Consider the following 23,356-nt stretch of genomic DNA (forward strand, 5'->3'; position numbering starts at 1 on the left):
GATGGGCGACGGGGGCGGCGCGCGATGGGCGACAAGCGCGGCGAAGAAGTTGGATCGAGAAGAAGTATCGGTGGTCGAGAAAACTGATTTTTTCGTAAGTGCCATATATATAGGAGGGGTCTTTAGTACCGGTTGGAGCCACCAACCGGTATTAAAGGCCAATTTTCGCCAGGCCAAGGGGCGGGAAATGGCCCCTTTAGTACCGGTTCGTGCCACGAACCGGTACTAAAGACCCCCCCCTTTAGTACCGGTTGGAGCCACCAACCGATACTAATGGTTGTGCGCTGCCACCAGCGGTGCACAATGTTTAGTCCCACCTCGCCGAGCGAAGGGCAGCCGCACTGGTTTATAAACCCAGCCGCGGCTGCTCCTTCGAGCTTCTCTATATAGCAGGCTTCTGGGCCTAATTAGGACGCGCTGCCCTGTGAGTCTGCTGGCCCTTCTGGGCCTGCATTTGCACACCCTAGGTCTGGCAAGCCCACTGGGCAGCGCCCCAACAAATTTTTTATATAGTTTTTCTTTTCTGCATTATTTATTTTCTTCTATTTGTTTTTGAGTAATTTTTTATATAGTTTTTTTTCTTTTCTGCGTTATTTATTTTCTTCTATTTATTTTTGAGTAATTTTTTGTATAATTTTATACTTTTCTGCTTTATTTATTTTCTTCTATTTATTTCTGAGTAGTTTTTTTGTGACCCTCTCTACTCTGATACTCCGAAATGATAATACCATTGCAAGTTTCAACATTTTCAGAGTTCATTTTGTAGTGATTTTCAATTTCACGGTCATTTAGCTCTCTAAACAATTAGGTAAATGACCGAAAAACAATAAATGATGTCAGAACATGTTGGAAATTGATGATGTTGCTTTGAATATTGCATACTGAACACAAAAGAAATCCGGAGTTCAAATAAGTTTAAAAAACATTGAAGTGCCCGTGTAACAGATGAGTTCTCGTCCGAAACCCTGATACTCTGAAAGAGTTTGTCCAGTTTGTACACGAAGTGCATCCAGTTTTTGCCGTGACCCTCTCTACTCTTTCGCACATGCTATGCGGGTGAAATGATGATACCATGCCAAGTTTCAACATTTTCAGAATTCATTTTGTAGTGATTTTCAATTTCACGGTCATTTAGCTTTCTAAACAATTAGGTAAATGACCGAAAACAACAAATGATGTCAGAACATGTTGGAAATTAATGACGTCGCTTTGAATGCTGCATACTAAACACAAAAGAAGTTCGGAGTTCAAATAAGTTTAAAAAACATTGAAGTGCCCGTGTAACAGATGAGTTCTTGTCCGAAACCCTGATACTCCGAAAGAGTTTGTCCAGTTTGTACACGAAGTGCATCCAGTTTTTGCCGTGACCCTCTCTACTCTTTCGCACATGCTATGCGGGTGAAATGATGATACCATGCCAAGTTTCAACATTTTCAGAATTCATTTTGTAGTGATTTTCAATTTCACGGTCATTTAGCTCTCTAAACAATTAGGTAAATGACCGAAAAACAACAAATGATGTCAGAACATGTTGGAAATTGATGACGTCGCTTTGAATGCTGCATACTGAACACAAAAGAAGTCCGGAGTTCAAATAAATTTAAAAAACATTAAAGTGGCCGTGTAACAGATGAGTTCTTGTCCGAAACCCTGATACTCCGAAAGAGTTTGTCCAGTTTGTACACGAAGTGCGTCCAGTTTTTGCCGTGACCCTCTCTACTCTTTCGCACATGCTATGCGGGTGAAATGATGATACCATGCCAAGTTTCAACATTTTCAGAATTCATTTTGTAGTGCTTTTCAATTTCACGGTCATTTAGCTCTCTAAACAATTAGGTAAATGACCGAAAAACAACAAATGATGTCAGAACATGTTGGAAATTAATGACGTCGCTTTGAATGCTGCATACTGAACACAAAAGAAGTCCGGAGTTCAAATAAATTTAAAAAACATTGAAGTGGCCGTGTAACAGATGAGTTCTCGTCCGAAACCCTGATACTCCGAAAGAGTTTGTCCAGTTTGTACACGAAGTGCGTCCAGTTTTTGCCGTGACCCTCTCTACTCTTTCGCACATGCTATGCGGGTGAAATGATGATACCATGCCAAGTTTCAACATTTTCAGAATTCATTTTGTAGTGATTTTCAATTTCACGGTCATTTAGCTCTCTAAACAATTAGGTAAATGACCGAAAAACAACAAATGATGTCAGAACATGTTGGAAATTGATGATGTCGCTTTGAATGCTGCTTACTGAACACAAAAGAAGTCCGGAGTTCAAATAAGTTTAAAAAACATTGAAGTGCCCGTGTAACAGATGAGTTCTCGTCCGAATCCTTGATACTCCGAAAGAGTTTATCCAGTTTGTACACGAAGTGCGTCCAGTTTTTGCCGTGACCCTCTCTACTCTTTTGCACATGCTATGCGGGTGAAATGATGATACCATGCCAAGTTTCAACATTTTCAGAATTTATTTTGTAGTGATTTTCAATTTCACGGTCATTTAGCTCTCTAAACAATTAGGTAAATGACCGAAAAACAACAAATGATGTCAGAACATGTTGGAAATTGATGACGTCGCTTTGAATGCTGCATACTGAACACAAAAGAAGTCCGGAGTTCAAATAAGTTTAAAAAACATTGAAGTGCCCGTGTAACAGATGAGTTCTCGTCCGAAACCCTGATACTCCGAAAGAGTTTGTCCAGTTTGTACATGAAGTGCGACCAGTTTTTGCCGTGACCCTCTCTACTCTTTCGCACATGCTATGCGGGTGAAATGATGATACCATGCCAAGTTTCAACATTTTTAGAATTCATTTTGTAGTGATTTTCAATTTCACGGTCATTTAGCTCTCTAAACAATTAGGTAAATGACCGAAAACAACAAATGATGTCAGAACATGTTGGAAATTGATGATGTCACTTTGAATGCTGCATACTGAACACAAAAGAAGTCCGGAGTTCAAATAAGTTATTAAAAATAAAAAAGAGGTGCAATGCTGGTTAATTTGCTTCAAGCCTTTCAGAATAGTGTAGACTGCACTGCACATAACTAAGTGCAATCTATGCTATTCCGAAAGGGTTGAAGCTAATCAACGTGCAGGTGAGCATTGCGCCTCTTCGTCATTGTCTCTGCACTCACGGCTTATAAACCATTCATACTGCCTCTCTCTTGGCGAGGTGGGACTAAAAATCAGCTTACTAAGAAACTCTAGTACCGGTTCATGGCATGAACCGGTACTAAAGGTCTTCGTGGGGGCCCCAGCCTGACCACAGCCGCACTGGCCACATTAGTACCGGTTCGTGGCATGAACCGGTACTAAAGGTTGCCCACGAACCAGTACTAATGATGCCCGCCCGCCTAGCCGTTGGAACCGGCACTAATGGTCACATTAGTGCCGGCTCAAATTCAAACCGGCACTAATGTGCTTCACATTTGACCCTTTTTCTACTAGTGTATCTAGTACTAAAATACATCTAGATACATATTTATTTATTTATTTTGATGACAAGTATTTTCGGACGGAGGAAGTACTAATAATATATAATAACATGAACTGATAAACCACAGAATTGACAACACTGTTTGTCCCCTTGGAGATACTACTTGAGTATCTTCAAAGAAAACACACATGAAAATAAAAGAAGTCATCTAAAACTACTAATTCACATATCACATCATGCATTTGGCAAGTTCTCGGTAGCAGAGACGGACGCATCATGGATACGGCATGTCGTCCGTAGCATAGGAGGCCCTGGGCTCCTGGATGCTGCCGAGCCCGGCTCTAAGAGGGCGCCAAGGGCACTCCGGCGGAATGCGGATCCCGTTCGCGTCCTTGCCGAGGCCCATGCCGAGCTTGTGTCCCATGGCAGCCATCATCTCGACCGCAACCTTGCCGCGCTCGAGAAACCCTGGGGACAGCCCCGCGCCCGGATCTGTAACCACGATAGACGCCAGACGGGAGCGCGCAGCCATTGCAAGCTCGTACTCCCTGTCCCGTCCGGTGATCCCCTGCCTGTGCAACATGCCGGTGGAGAAGAACCGGGTGTGCTCAGTCAAGCAGGCCTCGTGGCTGGAAGAGACGGGGTCAGAGGACGCGCCGCAGATGGCGCGGTCGCGGGTGTCGGGGGAGCGCCTGCGGCCGCTCTGGTGGTGGTCTCCCTCCATGCGCATCGGTTTAGGGTTTGCATTTCAGTTCAATTTGAAGATGGGAGAAGGGATGAAGCCGCAAAGAGATAGGAAATTATTTATTTTTTCCGTATTTACATTTTTTAAACAAAAAAATCCAACAACAACAACAACAACAACAAAGCCTTTAGTCCCAAACAAGTTGGGGTAGGCTAGAGGTGAAACCCATAAGATCTCGCAACCAACTCATGGCTCTGGCACATGGATAGCAAGCTTCCACGCACCCCTGTCCATAGCTAGCTCTTTGGTGATACTCCAATCCTTCAGGTCTCTCTTAACGGACTTCTCCCATGTCAAATTCGATCTACCCCGCCCTCTCTTGACATTCTCCGCACGCTTTAGCCGTCCACTATGCACTGGAGCTTCTGGAGGCCTGCGCTGAATATGCCCAAACCATCTCAGATGATGTTGGACAAGCTTCTCTTCAATTGGTGCTACCCCAACTCTATCTCGTATATCATCATTCCGGACTCGATCCTTCCTCGTGTGGCCACACATCCATCTCAACATACGCATCTCCGCCACACCTAACTGTTGAACATGTCGCCTTTTAGTCGGCCAACACTCAGTGCCATACAACATTGCGGGTCTAACCGCCGTCCTGTAGAACTTACCTTTTAGCTTTTGTGGCACTCTCTTGTCACAGAGAATGCCAGAAGCTTGGCGCCACTTCATCCATCCGGCTTTGATTCGATGGTTCACACCTTCATCAATACCCCCATCCTCCTGCAGCATTGAGCCCAAATACCGAAAGGTGTCCTTCTGAGGTACCACCTGGCCATCAAGGCTAACCTCCTACTTACACCTAGTAGTACTGAAACCGCACATCATGTACTCGATTTTAGTTCTACTAAGACTAAACCCTTTCGATTCCAAGGTTTGTCTCCATAACTCTAACTTCCTATTTACCCCCGTCCGACTATCGTCAACTAGCACCACATCATCTGCAAAGAGCATACACCATGGGATATCTCCTTGTATATCCCTTGTGACCTCATCCATCACCAATGCAAAAAAGATAAGGGCTCAAAGCTGACCCCTGATGCAGTCCTATCTTAATCGGGAAGTCATCAGTGTCGACATCACTTGTTCGAACACTTATCACAACATTATCGTACATGTCCTTGATGAGGGTAATGTACTTTGCTGGGACTTTGTGTTTCTCCAAGGCCCACCACATGACATTCCGCGGTATCTTATCATAGGCCTTCTCCAAGTCAATGAACACCATATGCAAGTCCTTCTTTTGCTCCCTATATCTCTCCATAAGTTGTCGTACCAAGAAAATGGCTTCCATGGTCGACCTCCCAGGCATGAAACCAAACTGATTTTTGGTCATGCTTGTCATTCTTCTTAAGCGGTGCTCAATGACTCTCTCCCATAGCTTCATTGTATGGCTCATCAGCTTAATTCCACGGTAATTAGTACAACTCTGAACATCCCCCTTGTTCTTGAAGATTGGTACTAATATACTCCGTCTCCATTCTTCTGGCATCTTGTTTGCCCGAAAAATGAGGTTGAAAAGCTTGGTTAGCCATACTATCGCTATGTCCCCGAGACCTTTCGACACCTCAATGGGGATACAATCAGGGCCCATCGCCTTGCCTCCTTTCATCCTTTTTAAAGCCTCCTTGACCTCAGACTTCTAGATTCGCCGCACAAAATGCATGCTGGTCTCATCAAAGGAGTCGTCCAGTTCAATGGTAGAACTCTCATTCTCCCCATTGAACAGCTTGTCGAAGTACTCCCGCCATCTATGCTTAATCTCCTCGTCCTTCACCAAGAGTTGGCCTGATCCGTCCTTGATGCATTTGACTTGGCCAATATCCCTCGTCTTCCTCTCTCGGATCTTGGCCATCTTATAGATGTCCCTTTCACCTTCCTTCGTGCCTAACCGTTGGTAGAGGTCCTCATATGCCCGACCCCTTGCTTCACCAACAGCTCGCTTTGCGGCCTTCTTCGCCATCTTGTACTTCTCTATGTTGTCTGCACTCCTATCCATGTATAGGCGTTTGAAGCAATCTTTATTCTCTTTAATCACCTTCTGGACATCATCATTCCACCACCAGGTATCCTTATCTTCGCTTTTCCTTCCCCTGGACACTCCAAGCTCCTCCGAGGCCACCTTACGAATGCAAGTCGCCATCTTCGTCCACACATTGTTCGCATCTCCTCCTTCCTCCCAAGGGCCCTCCTTAATGACCCTCTCCTTGAACGCTAGAGCTACCTCCCCCTTGAGCTTCCACCACTTCATTCTAGCGACTTTGGCACGCTTATCCCGTTGGACACGAATCCGAAAGCGGAAGTCAGCAACCACCAGCTTATGCTGGGGTACAAAACTCTCTCCAGGTATCACCTTACAGTCTAGGCACGCACGCCTATCTTCTCTTCTCGAGAGGATGAAATCAATCTGGCTAGAGTGTTGGCCACTACTAAAAGTCACCAGATGTGATTCTCTCTTTCTAAATAGGGTGTTAGCTACAATCATGTTGTAGGCTAGAGCGAAGCTTAAGACATCTTCTCCTTCTTGATTCCTGATGCCATAGCCAAAGCCCCCGTGCGCCCCTTCAAAACCTGTGTTAGATGTACCCACGTGGCCATTGAGGTCTCCTCCTATGAAGAGCTTCTCACCAATCGGTACACTCCTAACCATGTCTTCCAGGCCTTCCCAGAACTCCCTCTTGGTGTTCTCATTGTGGCCTACTTGCGGGGCATACGCGCTGATAGCATTGAGAACCAAGTCCTCAACTACCAGCTTGACCAGGATAATCTGGTCCCCACGTCTCTTGACGTCTACCACTCCATACTTGAGGCTCTTGTTGATCAAGATGCCTACGCCATAGGACGACTCGGTGGAGGGACGTGGCATATGACGATAGCTAGATTCCAACTCCCACTAAGCTATATCAGAAGCAAAATTGTGGTAATGTTGTTACATCAACTCTTGATATCCAGATTTTAAAAAAAATATATAGTCTGCAAATTGCATATCATCTATATCTATATCTATACCAATATAAAAAGACCCAAATGGGCAGATCCAAACCATCTTGACCGTCAAATCATGTTATCTAGCGGTTCAAATCTCTCCAATGTTGAGCACCAAACACGTTTAACGCTCTAATTACCGACCACTGCCATTGGTTATGAACATGTTTTGACTCAACGCTATCCCTTGAAATCTGCGATGTAATTAATATTCTACCATTCCCGTGAAAAAGTAATTGATATCTTACCAAATACCAACGTGCAACAGATATATCTTACCTAATATAACATGCAACTAATATCCTACCTAATATAAACATGCATTGCACATACATTATTACTAGTATCTTTGTAGAGGAAGAAGTAAGATGGTTTACAAGAAAGTTGTTGTCAAAGGAAAACAAAATACACACACTCTACTCCAAATACAAAGCAAACTGCTCACACGACGATGCCACTTCGGTTCCTCTAGCCATGCCCCAAAGATGAAATTCAGCAATGATCTATATACTAGTCTCTTTCACATCTCTAAGTTGGCTAACATTATGTTGTTTCCACAAACTCCGGCAAGCAAGCATAACAAGAGAATGAAAACAAGCTCTCAACAGCTCATTTCTATAGGCTGCTCACTTTCAGAGACATGGACTGCCCCTCGGCCCCTTATATTTGGGATCGAATTATACCCAAAAGACACCGTGTCTTTCTATGGCTGACCATCAGGGACAGACACAATACTCGGGAATAACATGTTAAGAAAGCAATGGACAAGGATTGTAAAACACAACGGATGCGATCTATGTCCAGCAACCGAAACCATGCATCATATCTTGCTCAGATGCAAACTTGCCCAAGTTGTTTGGACCAAGGCCGGCCTCCTAGATTCGGCAAACTCCACTGAAACTGTTGCAGATTTTCTGGCCTCTGGGGTAGCGAGGGAAGCATATGGCGCGCTCTGGCATGTCTTCTTTGTAGCTGGTGCAGTGGCGCTTTGGCATGCCAGAAATGCACAAGTCTTTCATAATGTTTGTTGGACGGACGGAAAGGTTCTTACTGAGATCGCTCAGCTACTCATGCTCTGGAGGCTGAGAGCACCAGGAGGAAATGCAAGGTTTTTTTAACTTCTTAGGCTAATGTAATGTTGCAACAGTAGCTACACATAAGTCCTCCAGCCTATGTTTCTCCTTTCCCCTTCTCTTGCTTTCCTTTTCTTCAGGCTTGGCGCTGGCCTGCTGCATACTCCGTGCGGCGCTCACATCGTCTTCATGTAAAATGACTTCGGTCTATTAGGCTACGGCCTGTTTTGAATGCATAAGGTATAACAAGATCTACCTTTTCTTTCAAAAAAACAAGAGAATGTAAACCCTACGTTTGGCTTTTGGCAACTACGTTGCACGGATACTTGGATACGTATCGGAAACGCGATACGGGGATACGCCCGATACGTCAATTTTCTAAAAACATGGATACGGGGATATGTTTATATATAGATATTACATATATTAATTATTTAAAATATGGACAAAAAGTAAGGAGCTTCTAGGTCAAAGCATGACTCAATATGATTACCCCCTTTCTTTTGGTACACTTGATCCACTTCCATTAATTGGTAGTGAGGTTTCCCTAAGTTTTCTGTTCCAATCAGTGCATCGACTCTCTCTTGCTCACCTTTCAATTGAACTAGAACATTAAGAGACATGTTTTGACATGAACTGACACTCATGTTGGGAATCTTCAAAAGGTGCGCCTTTACTACTGACGAGATTTCACGTCAACCGAGGGATTTCAGGTATACAATACGTATCACGGAAGTATCCTAGGAGTATCAAACATTATTTTCTTTTCTTTAAACCAAAAAATCGAGGGATACTTACGGGATACGTATCGAGACGTATCGGGGCAGTATCCGGCAGGATACGCGCGCTTTCTGAAGTATCCACGCAACGTAGTTTGGCAATAGGGTCATGGACTTAGTCCAACAAGAATCAAGGTTGTCCATCCGGAGTAGAGATGGCCACCAGAAGCAGCGCCTGCAATTCATGAAGACATTTGATGACATACTCCCTCCGTTCGAAAATACTTGTCCTAGAAATGGATATCTAGGACAAGTATTTTCGAACGGAGGGAGTACCTGTCTAGAGAAGATGTACTGCATCAAATATACTCCCTTCGTTCCTAAATATAAGTCTTTTTAGAGATTTCAACAAGACTTATATTTGGGAACAAAGGGAGTAGTCAGTAGTGTCTCATCTTGATCATATATAGGTAACATTCGTTCACCAGCCCCCTCCTCAAATCCAGATCTAACGTCCATATGCGATATTACAGTGGCTAACCATAGAAAAACCTTGCAATTAAGAGGCGCCCAACTTTTCCATGGAGCCTTTGTGCACGAGAATCTAAGAGCTCCTTCTCACAACATTCGATGGGTAGACAATGACGTGTATATTAAGGCCTTGCTCCAATTTCAGATTGCCTCATTGTCGAAGTTATGTTGAAACCGAACTACGACAACCGCTTCCCAAAGGTGCACATATTGCACCAGCCCAGCCATAGACAAACCTCCAGCAATGTCAGTCACCCATCGATTCAAATTCATCGGGTCAAATACCATCAACAGAACTTGCCAAGGTTTAGAGGAATCTATACGCCGCAACCACTCCCAACGAAACCTAAGCGCCACCGCCTGCTTCTGTAAATCAAACACTTCCAATCCACCGAAGCACTTAGGCATGCAAACATTCTGCCAGGTGACTAGGCACTAACCTCCATGGATTTTCTCGGATCCCTCCAAAACGAATGCTCTATGACTTTTATCTACAGCCTCAAGTGCCCACTTGGGGGCATCCAAGACCAACAGGTGATGCATAGGTCGAGCAGAGATGACTAACTTAACCAAGATAAGCCTCCCACCTCAAGCATTTCTGCTATCCCAGAAGCTGCTTGATGACCTTGCCAATAATCAACTGCCATTCATCTTTAGTAAAGCTGGCCAAGTGCCAACTAAAGCCCAAGATTTTTGCAAAGCTAGCAATTCTCCAAGGCGGAGCAGCTTCCACACCGTCCCTTTCCTCGTGTGTATTCCTAATCATAATAGCAAAGGATTTTGCATAGTTTATGTGTAATCCCGAGGCCTCCCGAAGACACTAAATACCTCCATGACAAAGCATAAGTCTTGGACAAATGGCTTAACGAATAACAATCATCATTAGCATAAATAGACATTATCTGCAGCCGTGAGACTCCCGCGATGAACTGAGGACATCCACCTTTTCACCATTGATAATGAAGGAGGTTAGCACATCCATGACGATTGCAAACAATAGAGGTGATAATGGATCCTTGGGGAAGCCCTCTCACATGAGAAAAAAAAATTCTTCGGTCGCACCGTAAGTGGAAAAACGATTCGATTTTTCAGACCAAAAATCGACGCCTCCTTCGTTGTTTTATAGGGGCGCAACGAGTAGAGATGAGAGAACAATGAGTATCAGAGTGGTTGGCCGATCGCTCTTTTAGCGGCGAGACCAGGGTTTGATCCCCAACTTCCACAATTTTTATCTTTCATTTCTCACGCTATGCGTTCATGGGCCGGCCCATGTGCGGGGCTTCACTCCCCTGTTTATTTTCATTTTACCTTTTTGTCATTCCTTTTCTCATTCTGTTTCTTTCTTTTTTAAATTAATTCCGGATTTTAATATTCTAAAAGTTGCGAGTTTGATAAAAAATCATAAAATATATGTGAATTCAAAAATGTTTAGAAAATCATAAAAAGTTTTTAGATTCAAAAAATGTTGGTGGTTTTGCAAAACTGTTCGCAAAATTATAAAAATATCACAATTTGTAAAAAATGGTCAGGAAATAAAATCAAGTTCATGATTTTGAAAAAATGATCATGTATTCAAAACATATTCGGGAATCTGAAAAGAAAATTCCATGAAATTTTAGAAAATGTTCACAATAATAATAATATGTTTTTAAATTTTCTTCCCCAATTTTAAAAAAATCATCGATTAAAAAAAATTGTTGAGTCAAAAAATGTTAATGAATACGAAACCGGTTCATACATTCAAAAAAATTGTAAACAGAACTAATGTTCATGATTTTTTTTGAGAAAATCAAAAATTTCAAAAAAATGTTTGTCGATTGGAAAAACTGTTCACTGATTCAAAAGTATTTTATGTCTAGGATTTGATTAGTTATTCAAAAGTCTTTATATGTCTTGGCGTTGGGAGTAGTTCGTGGTCAATGAGACAAGTGTGGCATGCACCGGCAAACTCATAGCCTTGGGATTTACCATGTCGAGTGCATTGTGATCACGTGAACATCGCGACCATCATCGGCTAGGGTGAGAAACAAAATGGTAACATGGTGAACCACTATGTTAAAATAGAGTACACTTATATATCAGGATATTGAGTCATACTTATTTGGTTAGCCATAATATTTTGTCTCCCATTGCAGCGCACGGGCATATTTGCTAGTTCATCTTGAAGACCCTACATTCTCTCGAGTGATTGCAGTTTGATTTAGACACAAATAAACAAAGTATTCATCTTGAAAACCCTACATTCTCTCGAGTGATTATAGTTTGATTTAGGCACAAATAAACAAAGAACGGTATCGATGGAGAACTCCAGAGTGTGGCGACCTTGATGAACCAAATATTTAGGCAATATTATACACATCTCAATTTTACATGTCTACGAGCAAAAAACATCTTTTCAATCACCTAGAGGCACCTTAAAGCTTTTCGTTGGCATGCTTCTATCTTACCCAGTAATTTGCACGGATGAAAGTGAAAACTCACACTTTGATGATTATGCCACTCTGAACTAAAATAACATCATCGTTCCTGGCATGTCATGTGGATATGAGTTACCAATCGAAGTGAAAACTAAGCTAATCACTGCCACTTTAATAACCGTGCTAATGCAAAATTGATGGTTGCGGACGCTCGCATGCTTCGCGGGGCCGTCCGCCTGCATGCCTAACACCAAGTGACTAGAGAGGAAGATATGACTCAACCCACCATTCCACCTAGTGTGCTTAAACCCCCTCTGTACCATTGCAAGCGAAGCCCTAGGCTCCTCTTTTTTATCGAAAGTGCCCCTCTTATATGGCAAACCCAATTCGTTCTTATTAATGGTGGCAAAGCTCACTTGACCAACAATATAGGGTAGAATGACCTTTCTTGCAACTAACTTCGATGGGCCAGCTGACTCTCTCCATATCCTTTCTAGACCCAGGGTCGATGAGTTCCATTTTTATACGGATGTGATTGCTCTACGCAAAAAGGAAAATATGTTAACTATGCCAGTTCATAAAAAATCAGTGGGGAGCAAATGCAAGAGGTGGGGCAAATGAAACATGATAAAGTATTCTAGAAATAAGAAATACTCCCTCCATTCACCATTGTAAGATGTTTTGGATATTTTAATATGGACTAGACACAAAGTGAAATAAGTAAACAAACACACAAAAACATGTCTACATACATCCAATTTAGAAAAAAGTCAGAACATTTTATAATAGTGAACGGAGTACAAGATAAATTCTGAAACTAAAAATTAGATTCAAGTCTTTAGTAGAAATCTTCTCCATAGTATCAATCAATATGACACCCGAACAAATACACCTGCACAAGTTTGATTAGTTTCAGGACTCATGCTTTTATTAGTATTATTAGTATGGGCATGTGGTATAAACTGTATATTAGTACTCCCTCCGTTCCTAAATATTTGTCTTTCTAGAGGTTTCAAATAGACTACTACATACGGATGTATATAGACATATTTTAGAGTGTAGATTCACTTATTTTACTCCGTATGTAGTCACTTGTTAAAATATCTAGAAAGACAAATATTTAGGAACGGAGGGAGTAGTATAGTACAGTAATGGAGATAAAAGCACCGAGTTTAGTGAACCCAAATGTTCCTGACCATTCAAGTAGATAACGAGTTTATAAAGCCTCTTCAACCTGATACCATTTGCTACGGTGAATATATTTTTTCTTAAATAAAGGAGCTAGTAAATTTAGTTTTTCTATTATTTGAGATTTCACTTACTTTTATGGCCATGTTTGGATCAATGGGTTAGAGCTAGTTTGGGCTCAACTAGCCCTAAAGTATCCAAACATGAGGGATAGTTTGAGCTAGTTGCATCTAACCCATCCAAAAAAAACTATCCCACCCAAGAGGTGCTAATAGGAGCTTGTTCTCCTAGTGCATTTATTGTCAATCTAACCCTATCGTCCAAACACCTCTTTGGCTAGAATTAGTTCAGGGTTAGTCATGAGCTAGAAACAAACTCTAACCTCTAGCTAAGTTAAAGTATCCAAACAGGGCCTATATACATTAGCATTAGCAATCACATATATAGTTCTGCAAGAATATAGTCTACCCAATAAGTAACTCAGGCTTGATTTCCAGCAGTGACACCTAATCAGTGCCGGCATAAGTTCTTTATCCTTCTGATGATACAACACAGTCTAGCAAGAGAACAGAAAAACTTCAACACGGAGTCTACAACAATTTCTTCACGCCACAAACTATTCCTCGTCCGAACTCTCATACGCTAAACCAAGTAAGCTTACAGCTGCATTCTGCGACTTGGCCTCCGCTGGATCACCTGGTTTTGACAGAGGTTGCACAAAGATGACAGACCCTTGAGACAGTTCATTTTCACCTTCATGCGTAGACATTTTCCTCATAGAATCTTCTTGTTCCTGCTTAGGTCTATCACCCTCTGCTGTTTGTCGAGGGCTGCTGACTTTTGCTCGCTTTGGTTTGATCTCGACAATCTTCTTCAAGAGATCACGTTGCCTGCCCATAACAAGGTATGTGCCAAATCAGAAGGCAAAAGTATCATTGATGGAAACAGAGTCTTTGTCGCGCACGGCTTACCTTATATCACTTTTGGGTCTAGGCTCGACCCGAAGAGCCGCGGGAATAGGAGGTGCAGAATCAGCTAGAACTGCTGCTTGGTAATGCCAGAGTTAAAGAAATCAAACAAACAAACTGACAGAGTTATCGAAATGTGGAACGCTGCAAGCTGCGATAAGATGTGAAACTACCCCTAGGCATGTGAATATTGTGCTGCAACTGCATGACCAATGACAAGAAAATCAAATAATAGATGTGGAAAATAGCATGCATGCATAGCAAGAACGCTTGGGTTATACTAAATATTATCTTGTAAAAGGTGTGGGAGATGCTATAATGTATCATGCAAGAGAGGATATCTTAAAGGCAGCAAATGCCCGCTTCTCTGTACGACGGAGGAGACGCTCTGCATCTTCCTCAGCCTCCATTTGCTCTTTAAGGTAAAGCAAATCATCACTGTCCAATGCTGAACAACATCGAAGTAAACAAGGTTAACAAGGAGCCAGCATGAATTCTTCATTAAAGAAGCATGGAATACCTCCTCGCCCATGAAGGTAGCCTCCCCGCTCACCAGCAACATCCTGCATCTGTTGGCATCAACCGCCCAGTAGAAAGCCAAAATCCCTGTCAGGGCATGTTATCAGAACATCGTAAATCAATGCCTATTGCAGGCATACTGAGTATGGGATCAATTTTTCAAGAAGAGCGAGTAATCTCATGGCCACAAGCCCACAACTGCCAGCAAGTTAAATGCTGTCCCGAACACAACACTGATAAGAGGAGATAATGTATGCTACCTAAACCTAAGACAGCCTTGATCTTTTTCCTGATCACGTTGAATGATTTCTCACAATCCAAAGTAAATTCCCTGAATTTAAGCTCATTGGTACAAACATATCAAAGGCCTTCTGCACTTATCTATATCTGTACAAGCACAATACCATGTCAAAACTCAAACAGACCTCTTTCTTTCCATGACCCTCATTTCAAAGTATCCAATATTCGAATGTGAGAATCGATAATGTAACTTAGATTTTGATAGCTAAACTAATTTCCTAAAAATAAGATACCTACCAGGACAATGCTACTAAGTAATTATAACTCAATTTATTCACAATTTAATCAGAATTATTTTTGCAAGAGCATTCCGGTTAACCTTTGCTACCATGCGCTGGAAGGTGACATCCTCATCGTCGATCTTGTCCTTCCCCTTCCCATACTTTCTATCTGCATATGCATAACCCCAAAGGTGATGATTTGATTTAAGAAAATGTCCAATAAACCAAAAAGGAGAAGAACCACTTGTCCACACTGGGACTGGAGAATGATGAAATCACTAACCTTTAGGGTCGCTGAGGTTAGTGTACTCACGAACCTCACGTCCAGACATGTCTGAGAGCTCGGCTGGCCCTATTTATATTCAGATCCAACATTAGGTACAATTTTTCGAACCGAGAAGTGTAAAAGTTTGAACAGAGTTTTTTGAAAAAACAATAATTCATATAGGAAAAACAATAAAGAACCCTTCAAAGAGAAATAGTATGACTCAACTGGGTCAACCAATTGGTAGTTTCACTCAAGAAATGAATTGGTAGTTGAGCTCTTACCGTCTCAAACTACCGTCCAAACACAAATGGTGTTAACTTGCCATGGCCGGCAGTTTCTAAATTAGCAATCATGTGACTTTGTTGTCAGAAAGTACTTTTTCTACAAGACAACTTGACATCTCACTACATGGCAATTGAATGTGCTATACTGTACAACATTTGCAATCTGGACACGTGACAGATAATTTCTAACAACTATTTAAGATGGACCCAGTATCCAGTATTGGATCCATCTCCTATGCTCATTCTCTGAGCTCTTACAGTAAAGCACATTCAAATGAGCATAGGAGATGGATCCAATATTCACTCCTGATACAGTGATTTCAGCTCATAAAAAGCAGAATAATTTGGCAGGAGATAATATATGCAAGTGTTTGAGGAATTTGTTGCAGCTGTGGGCGAGCCTGGGACATGTGATCAAGATGCAGTTTCAGGTGTGGCTGATATGACAGATGCAATGCAAGGTGCAAACAGGAGATAGTGCTGCAGCAAAATCAGCATCAAGGTTGATGAAGGAATCCCCAAATTGAAGCAGTCATGCAGAGGCAGACTTGATGTGAGGCTTGGGGTTTGGGGAGGGTACCCTTAACTCAAAATTCATCCGATAAGCAAGTAAATGGGCCAACGATTTGAGTAGTCCTATCCTAAAGAAATACGATGCTTTGCCCTCTCGGTCATCAATTAGAGACAAAAAAGGAGAAATAACTAGCAGCTCAATCAGATCTGAGGCTTGCTCTTCCCTAGCTCTAGCCTCTAGGTCATCAATCTGTTAACTAAGCATGTAATACTACTGCCACCAATGTAGCACAATGATTTTCTTCAGACCTTTTTTGTTTCAAATAACTTGCTTCTACTTGCTGGGTGCCACCCTGCCAACTCCCAATGATGACAAGCAGGGCACTCCAATTTAATAACCAATTGTAATGCGTGAGCTGGAGGAGCCAATGGATATTCAACCCTAGCTGCTAAGGCAAATTGGGTCGGTAGATAATACATGAGATAATGAGAGGACGAAATAACAGAGTCAATACGCAATATATACGCAATAACAGGCTACTCTTAAGTCTTAACCCTAGGTTGGGCAGGGGCAGTGGACGCGCGCGCATCCACACGCGAAGGGAGGGCGACGGCCGACGGAGAAACCGAGGAAGGCCAGGCCTACCTCAATCTGATGCGGTGCGTCGGAGAGAGGTGGGCGTTGCGGCGGCGGAGGAGTCCAACTTGCGGCGGACCGGGCAGAGCGTGTCGCCGTGTCGCTCGGGAGGAAGAGGGACGCCGCTGACCGCTTGGCACGGAGAGAGAGGGAGGAGAGGAAAATAAAAGATGCTCCTAGGAAAATTACTTCCAAACGGATCGAGAGCCCAACAGCCCCTAAGGTTGGAAATCGGCCCGCAACGCTGATCGTTTCCTCTGGACGGCCCATTAGCTCTCGGCCATTCCTACGTTTTTTTCACCGGTTCGCCTCGTTGACTCGTACGGATCGTTTCCTCTAGATAGCGGCGGCGGCGCCCCCTCCCCATCCGGCGTTTCTCTCCCTTCCCCTAAAAACTCCGTCGATCCCTCCGGCGAAGTCCTCTCCCGCTTTCCTACATCCGGTCTCCTCTGACCACCCTTGTGGCCTTGTGCGATATCCTCCTCCAAAAAAAAAAAAGGCGGTCAGATGCGCCCCTGCTTCGCATGAAGCAATCCAGTACTCCGAATGCCCCTCTGCCAACGGTGCTGCTGACCACGGCGCTTTGTAACGCCCCATTCCAATTTGGTTGCAGGATTTGAAAAAATAGTCACTCCATCACCAGGTATGTACTTACTACAGAAAATATATAGTCAACTTCTCCATCACCAGCTTCAGCAATGTTTTGGTTTTATTTCTTTCATCCTATGTTCGCTTTCGCTAAAATTGGGCGTTCACTTATTTGCGCCGCTCCAAATGGGCTGTTGCAACTTCCAAGGAATTCAAACTTGGTCCTGTTCTCTCCTCCAGCGCACCAGCTTCTCTAGGAACTCTTTCACCTGAGAACAATTAAAATTATTTAGCATTCAATTTGTTGGATACAGCTAAAAAGATTGCATGCATACTCGTGAGCCTAGATTCATTACCTCACTGGGGTTCTTTAGAGAGTACTCAGCTGCAGTCCTCTTGCGCCACTTGCAGACGCGGATCCCAAATCCACCCTCCTCAGAAAGCACCTGAATGCAACAAAGTAGATTTTTTTTCTTCTTCCAAATGAAGCTTTAAATCCATTAGGTCTCACTGTTCAGATGGTGTTCTGAAGTTTTTTACCTTAAAAGCGTCTTCATCGGTCTTATCATCACCAATATAGATTGGTAAGATCCGAGAGCTGTCCCAGCTATGTTTGTTGGTGAGCTGCTGGAGGAGATACTTGACAGCGTCTCCCTTGTCGAATTTCGCCCCTGGACGAACCTCTCGAACCTATAGAAAATGTTATAACATTCAAACCTGATTAAATATTCAAAGAAACTGAATAAATACACAACATTTAGGACTAAGGTAATACAAAACTACAAGTATAGGGATTTTAACTAATACCCGCCAGTCTAGGACTAAGTATAGTAACAAAAAAGCACACAACTGCTCCAATTGGCCACTTAATGATAAACATGACGTGTGGGTCCTCGGAGTCACAGAAAAATGATTTTTTTAAAATCTGTATAGTTCTTCTAAGATTAAGCCAACTTGACTGATTTTTTTTAAAAAAATTCAAAAATACCTTTAAAAGCCAGTAATTCAGTCCATCTTGTATAATCAACCTGGGAAATTTTTTGCCCATTTTGCCCAACCGTTTAAAGTTTATACAGTTTATGGTAAGACTCGACCAAACTTGTTTCAAACATTCAAAGTTTTCAAAATTATCGAAAAAAATTCCAGTAACTCAATACATCTTTAATGATAAATTTGGGAATGTTTCGGCCTATTTTGCTTAGTCGTTTTTAAATCTGTAAAATTTTCATAAGATTGGCCAATTTTGGTTACGCAAAATCCTTAAAAAAATCCAGTAATTCTATGCATCTCCAATGATAAATGTGGCAAATTTGCAGCCCGTTTTGCCTAGCCGTTTTAAAGGCCGGACAGTTCGAGATTCAGCCAAATTTCATTCAAAAAACAAATTGTTCAAAATGGTCTGGAAAATTTCATTTAATTCAATACATATTCAATAATCAATCTGGAAACGTTTTAGCCCTTTGGCAAGCTGTTTTAGAGTTTGGACAATTTTTGCAAGATTCAGCCAAATTTGTTTCAAAATGTCAAAGTTTTCAAATAAATCAGGAAAAATTCCATAAAGTCAATACATATTCAGTGATTAGTCTGGGAAAATTTCAGCCCTTGTTTCCTAGCTGTTCTAATTGTTGGACAATTTTTTGTAAGATTCACCCAATTTGGTTCGAAATTTTGAAGTCCTAAAAAGTCTGGAAAAATTCCAGTGGTTGGAGTTATTTTCTCTCATAATTTTGGGAAATTTAGAGCCCATTTTCCCCATCTGTTTTAAAGTTTAGGCGGTTTTGTAAGATCCGGCCAAGTTTTGTTTAAAAATTCAAGTTTGCAAAGAAATCTGGAAAAAGTTCAACCAGTTGGAGTTATTTCTCTCATCATTCTGGGAAATCTTCAGCACATTTACAAAAGCCATTTATGGCAGAATAAAAATCCAAGTTTGAATATTGTGTGTATGCAAGTCCATCTTAATCAACTATTTTGGTCAAGTGTTGCACTACATTCATGTAGAACACACATGCATAGAGCGAGATTACAAATAGTCAACATAACCTAGGACAAGTTTTTCTAGTTGAATACACCAAATAATTCAACATAACCTAGGACAAGTTTTTTAGCCAAAATACACCAAATAGTTCAGCATAATACGGGACAAGCTCCTCAGGGAAGAGAAGTGGGGGCAGTTGTCGGTACATGTCGTCTTCTCCGACGCTAGCGCGGTAGCCCCTACGGTCTCTAGTGCAAGGGAACGTGCCTATGCCTGAGTGGTGGAGGGATCGAGAGGGGATAGACATCGGGGGTTGGGCCGGTTAGGAGGTCGGGGAGAATGTTGGTATCAAGGAGCTCTAATATGCGCTTTGTTTGAGTTGGAGACCAGGTTCGACTCATATCGTGTCGGCTCAAGCCGAGATTTGGAGGCTGAGGCAAAAAAAAAACTAGCCAAGCCAAATTTGAATCTATGAATGATGGGGACCCGGCCAACTCTGCTTATCTGGTCTCAACATAGTTGGTCCCAAGCCCGGGTAAAGGAGGAGGGTTGTGATAGGCTTGGTGAGCTAACGTCAAAACTCAACCACTCTTATGGAGATGAAACCCAGAAGAAAACCGTTGGGGCGTAACCCTCTTAGCAACATGACGTATTGGAACTCGGGTGTTGTGTTAAATGGACAAGGATCAGGTCGTCACCCCCTTGGTCGCGCGCTGAATCTTGATGTGGATACGATGAGAGTGAGGATCGGGTCGTCACGTCCTTAGTGGCGCGCTACATCAACGTCCGGATTTAGTGAAAAATGAGCAAGGGTCTTCACATTTGTATCGACGAGTGTGAACGGTAAGGAAGCTAGCCGAGCCTAGTAGGATTCACATAGGTAGCTCGAACGTTGGGTCATTGACGGGTAAGCTACGGGAGTTGGTCAACAAGAGCCTCGAGTATGGAGTGGTAGACGTCAAGAGGCAACAGGACCGGGGTATCCTGGTCAAGCTGGTCATTGTGGACTTGGTTCTCAATGTTATCAACGAATATGCCCCGCAAGTAGGCCACAATGAGAACACCAAGGAGTTCTGGGAAGGCCTGGAGGACATGGTTAGGAGTGTACCTATTGGCGAGAAGCTCTTCATAGGAGGAGACCTCAATGGCCATGTGGGTACATCTAACACAGGTTTTGAAGGGGTGCATGAGGGCTTTGGTTATGATAGCAGGAATGAAGGAGAGGATGTCTTAAGCTTCGGTTTAGCCTATGACATGATTGTTACTAACACCCTCTTTAGAAAGAGAATCCTAGCCAGTGCTTTTTAGTAGTGGTTAGCCAGATTGATTTCGTCCTCTCAAGAAGAGAAGACAGTCGTGCTTGCCCAGATTGTAAAGTGATGCCTGGAGAGTGTTGTCTCTCAACATAAGCTTGTGGTGGCTGACTTCCACTTTCGTATTCATGTCCAGCGAGAATCGTGCCAAAGTCGCTAGAATGAAGTGGTGAAGCTCAAGGAGGAGGTAGCTCAGGCTTTCAAGGAGAGGTTACTAAGGAGGGCCCTTGGGAGGAAGGAGATGATGCAAACAATATGTGGATGAAGATGGCGACTTGTGTTCAGGAGGTGGCTTTAGAGCAGTTTGGGTTACCAAGGGAAGTAGAAATGAAGCTAAAGATACCTAGTAGTGGAACGATGATGTCCAAAAGGCTATTAAGGAGAAGAAAGACTATTTCATACGCCTACACCTGGATAGGAGGTAGACAATATATAGAAGTCCAAGGTAACAAATAAGTCTGCAAAGCGAGCTATGAGTGAAGTAGGGGGTTGGATGTATGAGGACCTCTACTAGCGTTTAAACACGAAGGAAGGCGAAAGGGACACCTATAAGTTGGCGAAGATCCGGGAGAAGAAGACGAGGGATGTCAACCAAGTCAAATTCATCAAGATGGGTGCAGATCGGCTTCTGGTGCAGGACAAGGAGATCAAGCATAGATAGCGAGAGTACTTCGACAAGATGTTCAATGGGGAGAATGAGAGCTCTACCATTGAGCTGGATGACTCCTTTGTTAGGACCAATGGGTGTTTTGTGTGATGAATCTAGGAATTTGAGGTCAGGGTCCTGATTGTATCCCCATTGAGGTGTGGAGGGGCCTTGGAGACATAGTGATAGTATGAGTAAATAAGCTTTTCAACCTCATTTTTCGGTCAAACAAGATGCTCGAAACATTATGCGGGGTATATTAGTACCAATGTTCATGAACAATTGGGTGTTCAGAGGTGTACTAATTACCATGGAATTAAGCCGATGAGCCATACAATGAAGCTATGGGAGAGAGTCATTGAGCACCGCTTAAGAAGAATGATAAGCGTGACCAAAAATCAGTTTGGTTTCATGCCTCCAAAGTCGGCCATGGCAGCCATTTTCTTAGTACAACAACTTATTGAGCTATACATGGAGCAAAAGGAGGATTTGCATATGGTGTTCATTGACTTGGAGAAGGTCTATGATAAGATACCTCAAAATGTCATGTGGTAGGGCTTGGAGAAACACGAATTCCCAATAAAGTACATTGCCCTCATCAAGGACATGTACAATAATGTTGTGATTAGTGTACAAACAAGTTATGGAGAAACTGATGACTTTCCAATAAAATAGGGCTGCACCAAGGGTCAGCTTTGAGCCCTTGCCTTTTTTTTCTTTGGTGATGGATGAGGCCACAACGGATTACATGGAGATATCCCATGGTGTATGCTCTTTGCGGATGATGTGGTACTAGTCGGAGGGGGGCTAATACAAAGTCAGAGCTGTGAAGACAGACTTTGGAATCGAAGGTTTTAGGCTTAGTAGAACTAAAACTAAGTACATGAGGTGTGGTTTTCATACTATTAGGCATGGGGAGGAGGTTAACCTTGATGGGCATATGGTATCTCAAAAGGATACCTTTCGATGTTTCGGGTCAATACTGCAGAAGGATGGTGATATCGATGAAGATGTCCGCCATCGAATCAAAGTTGGATGGATGAAGTGGTGCCAAGCTTCTGGCGTCCTCTGTGATAAGAGAGTGCCACAAAAGCTAAAAGGCAGGTTCTATATGACGACGATTCGTCATGCGATGTTGTATGGCGTTGAATGTTGGCTAACCAAAAGGCGACATGTCCAACAGTTAGGTATTGCAAAGATGCACGAGATCTTATGGGTTTCAACTCTAGCCACTCCAACTTGTTTGGGACTAAAAGGCTTTGTTGTTGTACTTTTTTAAGTGGCTGGTGAGAGAAATAGTGTGACTACCATCACTACTTTGTCCTAGACTTGTGGGTATCTTTTTCTTGAAAAAAGAAGACTTGTGGGTATCAGTTAAAATTCCCTAGAGTTGTGGTTTTGTGTTAGATCAGCCCCAAATATTGTGTATTTGTGCGATTTCCTCTAACTCCACTTACCTTTTTACCGTTGGTCACCTTGAGATCAGGAAATTCTTCTGTTACAGTTCTCATCACGATGTTCTTAAGTAAGTCCTTATCCTGCCAAAAAGGGAGGCCAAACGTGAGATGGATTTTCTCAATATAGCGAGGCAACAATGTTAAAACTTGAGTTTCAGTTTTACCTTTTCCCTGCGAACTTCCCGGTAGTGCACAGAAACGCAGAACTTATTGTTTTCCACACTGGCACCTTTGATCTCTCTGACAGCCTCTTTCAGACGCTCTGTGGCCTATTGTGCATGCAGTGTATTAGTATTTTCATAATTCAATCAACTTGAATAACCAATATGCAAACTAATAACTGATTGTAGTATATATACCTCAGCTATTACCGGTAAATACTCGCTGTTAGGTTGGAAGGGATCTGTTCCGTCATTCTGCAGTAGAACATTTACAAAAATTAGGAGCGTTAAAGACAAGCAAAGTATGATTTTTGTAATAAGCATTATAATAAGTATGGGAGTTAATTACATATGCAGTACAACAACTTATAGCGAACTAACAAAATCATACACAGACTAACC

At 42.5% G+C, this 23,356-nt stretch overlaps 2 protein-coding genes and 1 long non-coding RNA gene across 6 annotated transcripts in view; 1 reads left to right on the forward strand and 2 right to left on the reverse strand.

Annotated features, from left to right (window-relative positions):
- Positions 1–13,564: 13,564 nt before the first annotated feature.
- LOC119353783 lies at positions 13,565–16,979 on the reverse strand. 4 transcript variants are annotated; one of them, XM_037620462.1, is made up of 7 exons: positions 16,824–16,979; positions 15,396–15,464; positions 15,211–15,281; positions 14,593–14,641; positions 14,414–14,520; positions 14,076–14,152; positions 13,565–13,994 (listed from the first exon to the last, which is right to left on the reverse strand). In XM_037620462.1, the coding sequence occupies exons 2-7, from the start codon at positions 15,442–15,444 to the stop codon at positions 13,721–13,723; spliced, it is 627 nt and encodes a 208-aa protein (XP_037476359.1). In that variant the 5' UTR covers positions 15,445–15,464; positions 16,824–16,979; the 3' UTR covers positions 13,565–13,720. The 4 variants fall into 4 exon arrangements, with proteins under 4 accessions (XP_037476359.1, XP_037476358.1, XP_037476360.1 ...); XM_037620461.1 differs by having other exon boundaries at positions 14,076–14,155; positions 16,824–16,978; XM_037620463.1 differs by lacking the exon at positions 16,824–16,979 and having other exon boundaries at positions 14,076–14,155; positions 14,593–14,678; positions 15,396–15,461.
- Positions 16,980–17,121: 142 nt separating this feature from the next.
- LOC119353784 overlaps positions 17,122–23,356 on the forward strand; it is a 15,526-nt gene continuing 9,291 nt past the window's right edge. Inside the window, exon 1 of the long non-coding RNA XR_005170529.1 lies at positions 17,122–17,457. This is a non-coding gene — a long non-coding RNA (uncharacterized LOC119353784). The remainder of the gene's footprint in view (positions 17,458–23,356) is intronic.
- The window catches only part of LOC119353782 (trehalose-phosphate phosphatase B-like), a 29,771-nt gene continuing 23,881 nt past the window's right edge, over positions 17,467–23,356 (reverse strand). Inside the window, exons 10-15 of the mRNA XM_037620460.1 lie at positions 23,153–23,209; positions 22,958–23,062; positions 22,794–22,874; positions 17,943–18,092; positions 17,759–17,848; positions 17,467–17,671 (exon numbers count right to left, since the gene is read on the reverse strand). Coding sequence (XP_037476357.1) covers positions 17,615–17,671; positions 17,759–17,848; positions 17,943–18,092; positions 22,794–22,874; positions 22,958–23,062; positions 23,153–23,209 — 540 coding nt within the window. The 3' untranslated portion in view covers positions 17,467–17,614. The remainder of the gene's footprint in view (positions 17,672–17,758; positions 17,849–17,942; positions 18,093–22,793; positions 22,875–22,957; positions 23,063–23,152; positions 23,210–23,356) is intronic.

Source organism: Triticum dicoccoides, chromosome 2A (genome assembly GCF_002162155.2).
Source record: "Triticum dicoccoides isolate Atlit2015 ecotype Zavitan chromosome 2A, WEW_v2.0, whole genome shotgun sequence".
Classification (NCBI taxonomy): domain Eukaryota; kingdom Viridiplantae; phylum Streptophyta; class Magnoliopsida; order Poales; family Poaceae; genus Triticum; species Triticum dicoccoides.